This window comes from Bombina bombina, chromosome 12, assembly GCF_027579735.1.
Source record: "Bombina bombina isolate aBomBom1 chromosome 12, aBomBom1.pri, whole genome shotgun sequence".
Taxonomy (NCBI): Eukaryota; Metazoa; Chordata; class Amphibia; order Anura; family Bombinatoridae; genus Bombina; species Bombina bombina.
This window is the reverse complement of record NC_069510.1, coordinates 68493442-68498872: the sequence shown is the minus strand read 5'-3', so window position 1 is coordinate 68498872 and position 5431 is coordinate 68493442. Positions and strand designations below refer to the sequence as shown.

The 5431-nt window shown below is 32.1% G+C and overlaps 1 protein-coding gene across 1 annotated transcript in view; it reads right to left on the bottom strand.

The window, feature by feature from the left end:
* LOC128642972 (dual specificity testis-specific protein kinase 2) overlaps positions 1-1620 on the bottom strand; it is a 152126-nt gene extending 150506 nt beyond the window's left edge. The window contains exon 1 of the mRNA XM_053695878.1: positions 1384-1620. Coding sequence (XP_053551853.1) covers position 1384 — 1 coding nt within the window. The 5' untranslated portion in view covers positions 1385-1620. The remainder of the gene's footprint in view (positions 1-1383) is intronic.
* Positions 1621-5431: the final 3811 nt, after the last annotated feature.

Sequence of the window (5431 nt, the reverse complement as noted above, 5' to 3'; positions counted from 1 at the left end):
GGTTGCAGTTTTAAAAAGCAAAAACAACTACTTCATATACAACAATTAAATCTAAGGGAACAATTTCCCATCCTTTTATACCCTTCATCTGGTATATTAAGTCATTAGAAGCACATGAATGGGAATCCTGTTATACAGTACGCTGTCCCTTTAAATGTAAATTGTAAGGATCACCAGGGATTTCTATGAATGGTTTACAGAGCAACAGGCTATTCAGTTACAATATGCTACTTTAGGAATCACTGTTACAAGCAATTACAAAATAGGTTGGATATAAAATTATGCTTCAGCATAGAACAATGGATATTAAAGTGCAGGAGATGGAAATATTAAAGGGCATTGTATTAGTACTTTTGAGAAAGGAGAACAGAAAAATATTTCTCTATCCCCCTAGTCACCATCACTATGGGAACCTTCACAGCATGCTCAGCAATTAAAGGGATATGAAACTCAATTTTTTTCTTTCATGATTCAGATAGTGCATGGAATTTTCTAATTTTCTCCTATTATCAATTTTTCCTTCGTTCTCTTGGTACGCTTTGTTGAATGAGCAGCAATGCACTACTGGTTGCTAACTGAACACATGGGTGAGCTATATATGCAACCACCAATCAGCAGCTAGAACCTAGGTTCTTTGCTGCTCCTGAGCTTTCCTAGATAAACCTTTCCGCAAAGGATAACAAGAGAAGGAAGCAAATTAAATCATTGAAGTACATTGAAAATTTGTTTAAAATTGTATTCTCTATCTGAATCATGGAATAATTTTTTGGGGTTTTTATGTCCCTTTAAGACAAACTATATAAATATAAATAATGCAAAAAAAAAACAACAACCCCAATGTACTAGGGAAATTGTGCAAACTATATTCATTCTCCCTCCCAAGAGCAGGTGCCATTAGTTCAGAACCAGTCTACAGCTCATAAGCATTTGTGATACAGACACAAGTATAACCTTTTTATTCTTTATGAAGGTAAACTTTGCACTCTCAGTTTACAGCTGTGTATACATTTTATAAAATGTTTCTAGAAAGAAGGAAAAGTATATTTGTAACGATAATAATTCTAATTATAAATGGCATCACTCCAAAATTGCTCCAATTAAAAAGATATAATTTATTGATGGGCACATATACTTATTACATGGTACTAACCCGAGTTCATAATTATAGACAATAGTTTACACCAAATAGCATATTAATATAATTATTTGTAATAATCATTATCATACAACTGGATTATTTATTTTTACAGAATATATGGGGCAAATTAAAAAAAAAAAAACTAAAAAAAAAATACTTTTAGTGGAATTTATATCAAGTTGAAAGCTAAGATTAGCAATCACACAAACAGGAGGATACAGTCGCTAAAGCTTTTAAACACTTACTTGATCCTGGGGCTATAGTAGGTGAGATCGTATCCAGTAATGAGTAGATGTATCCAGCAAAATAATAATGTTAATTTTTACTGTTTGTTGTTTATCCAACAGCAGAACGTTTCTCTAAGAAATTACAATTTCCTTATCACAGAGGAAAGTGCAGACCAGGTATAAACCCTGCAGGGTGTCTCAGGCTGTGTGTATCTCATATTTGAAGAGGAACAGTCTCCCTTGAGCTGCAGCTTTGTAATGAGCGCACAACCTACAACAAACAGAACAGCTTCTTGACTAGGTGATTAACTTTCACTCCCTAAGCATTCTGGGACATGTAGTCTAATGCTAGCTCTTAGGTATGCAAGGAATTTACTCTGTGGTATCAAGCTTTACATATTTAAAATGTGTGTCAATTAATTATATACAGTATTTACATTTCCTCTTTGCTTTATATTTGTTTAAACTAAATACTAGAAAGATAAATCAGTTCAAATATAAAACAGGAAATATAAAATCTTTAGAACAAAACAACTACATTTGTAAACTACATGCTTTGTACAAATCCATGTTTTTACACCAGTGACATAAGTTCAGTTTAAAAAATGTGTTAATATGTAATTATAATAGTAATAATTATAATAATTTCATTTCCAATATACTTCTATGATCAAAAAGCACATTATTTTTATAATGCACAGTATATATGTATCTGCATATTGTGATTGGCTGATGGATGTCACATGATACAGAAGAATGGAAAATGGGATTAACTTTGAAATTTGCTATGGCATTGTCTTTATATTGTGCTTTGTCCATTATTGGATTTTGCTGTATTTTGTGGTCCTTTAATTATGTTAAAAAGCATTTCTGCAATATACCTGTATTTATTAAAACATTTTTTTAACATATTACTATTTAAGTGATAACTTTTAATGTGCATGCAACCTGTTGCCAACAGTGGCACCAGGACCCAAGAGCTGTGGGGGCATAGCAGCCAGTCTATACATAGGGGTGTGCAGAATGTGTACAATCCTAATGCATGGGAGCCTTTTATTAGTGCAGGTTGCAGATCTCTCTGTAATCTATCATCTATCTATCAATCTATCTCTATTTATGTCTTAATCTCTCTACTCTGTCTCTCAGTCTCTCCAATCTATGTATCTATCTATCTATCTATCTATCTATCTATCTAATCTATCTATCAATCATCTATCTATATCTATTTATTTATCTGTCTGTCGATGACATTATAGTGATATGGCAAGGTGACACTTTAAAGGGACACTGAACCCAATTTTTTCTTTTGTGATTCAGATAGAGCATGCAATTTTAAGCAACTTTCTAATGTACTCCTATTATCAAATTTTCTTCATTCTCTTGCTATCTTTATTTTAAAAAGAAGGCATCTAAGCTTTTTTTTTATCAGAACTCTGGACAGCACTTTTTTATTGGTGGATGAATTTATCCACCAATCAGCAAGGACAACCCAAGTTGTTCACCAAAAATGGGCCGGCATCTAAACTTACATTCTTGCATTTCAAATAAAGATACCAAGAGAATGAAGAAAATTTAATAGGAGTAAATTAGAAAGTTGCTTAAAATTCCATGCTCTATCTGAATAGAATTGAATTTTGGGTTCAGTGTCCCTTTAAGTATAGATAATTTTACTATAAATATATATATATATATATATATATATATATTTTAATACCAATGATTATAACCTAAAATTTACACACAATTGATCTCCGATATCAATAGATTTCCTTGATCTAACCCTATATGTAAATAAAGAGGAGAATACTGTTGCAGTTAAAAATTACAGAAAGCCCATAGAGTGCAACGGGCTCCTCAATGCTAGTAGCTGCCACCTAAAACAATGGAAAAACAATATTCCCTTGGGAATATCAACGAATCAGTCGAAACTGCACTACCGAGAGTGACTATGAAAGCGAATCAGCCATTCTATCAGTAAAATTTAAAGAGAAAGGATATAGTGATCAGGAATAAATGAATGATAAAAACAAGGTAGATAAGATGGACAGTACAAACTTAATTAAAAACAAAAATAATAATAAGAGAAGTATGGACAGAAATCATAATACAAATTCTGCCCCCAAATTTGTGACCAAATATAATATAATATGATAAAAAACATTCTGGGCCCAGGTCCAGAAATACGTTTCAGAAAAATAAAGATATTGAAAACTTTCTTGCCCCCCCCCCAAAGCTAAGAAATAAACTTAAAAATACAAATAATTCCACACAGTGGCTTGGAACAACACCGGGCCTCTTTAGCTGTAGAACAAAAAACTGTGTAATGTGTCCTCACATCAGTAAAAACAATATAAGTTTTACTAATTTTGATAGAAGTAGAGAATTCACCTCTAAAAGTAGATGCACGTGCATCAATACATTTGTTGTGTATCAACTACGGTAACTTGTTCATGCAATTTGATTTACATTGGGAGAACTAAGAAGAGGAAGGTCAAATATAGATTTAGAGAGCACCTTAACAATATTGAAAATGGCCTAGAAACCCACAGTGTGTCAGCCCATTTTAAATCAGTCCACAACCAAAACCCGAATGGTCTAGGAAAAAAAATAATTGAATGGATACCACCCAATAAATGGGATACAAATAGACTGCTTAAAGGGATATTATACTGTAAAATTATTTTTCCCTTAATGTGTTTACAATTGCTTTTTTTACCAACTGCAGAGTAAAAAATGTATGAAAATTAGCCTTTGAAGGTTTATTTGTGTATATTAAAGCTCTGATTTTGTGTTTTGAAGCCACAACCTAATAAAATGGGTTGAGCTTGTAGGTATAATCAGATCTCATTACTGTATCACATTGTGTACATATACCTGCTTCTTTATCTTATATCTGTAGGTATAATCAGATCTCATTACTTTATCACATTGTGTACATATACATGCTTCTTTATCTCATATCTGTAGGTATAATCAGATCTCATTACTTTATCACATTGTGTACATATACATGCTTCTTTATCTTATATCAGTAGGTATAATTAGATCTCATTACTTTATCAGATTGTGTACATATACCTGCTTCTTTATCTTATATCTGTAGGTATAATCAGATCTCATTACTTTATCACATTGTGTACATATACATGCTTCTTTATCTTATATCTGTAGGTATAATCAGATCTCATTACTTTATCACATTGTGTACATATACATGCTTCTTTATCTTATATCAGTAGGTATAATTAGATCTCATTACTTTATCAGATTGTGTACATATACCTGCTTCTTTATCTTATATCTGTAGGTATAATCAGATCTCATTACTTTATCACATTGTGTACATATACATGTGTCTGTATCTTATATCTGTAGGTATAATCAGCTCTCATTACTTTATCACATTGTGTACATATACATGTGTCTGTATCTTATATCTGTAGGTATAATCAGATCACATTACTGTATCACATTGTGTACATATACCTGCTTCTTTATCTTATATCTGTCCATAAAACAATCACCAGTACTTGGAGAGAACAATGGAAAATCAACATTGTATTACCCTATCTCTGCTATATCCCACTGGGAGTGTAAGTTCTTCTGCTGCCTGTGTTTACAAAGATTATCTATAGCTTGGACCTGCGGCCACAAACTTTCAGAATAGGTGGGGATACCACATGCTAAATCAACTATTTCAAATGCCAATATAAGGGTAAAGGAGCTACTTGGAAGCAATTAAATTCACTCCAGCAGGTAAAGTGGATTATTGGGAACAAATTAAAGAGGAGAAAAATTTTGAGTAAACTGTCCCTTTAAACCGAGACAACAAAAGACATATTGGATTAAAAAACGTAATTGTCTACAGCCAAACGATATGAATGAAGATTTAGATATCCAAGCCTTCCTTACATAAAAAGTCTCTTTAATTGTCTGTATCATTAACTTATAGTTTGCATTTAGACATGAATTTGAATAATCACTTAGTGTCAACCCATTCTTTATACTGATACATTTTAACTTGTACAAAAACATAATTTATGCTTACCTGATAAATTTATTTCTC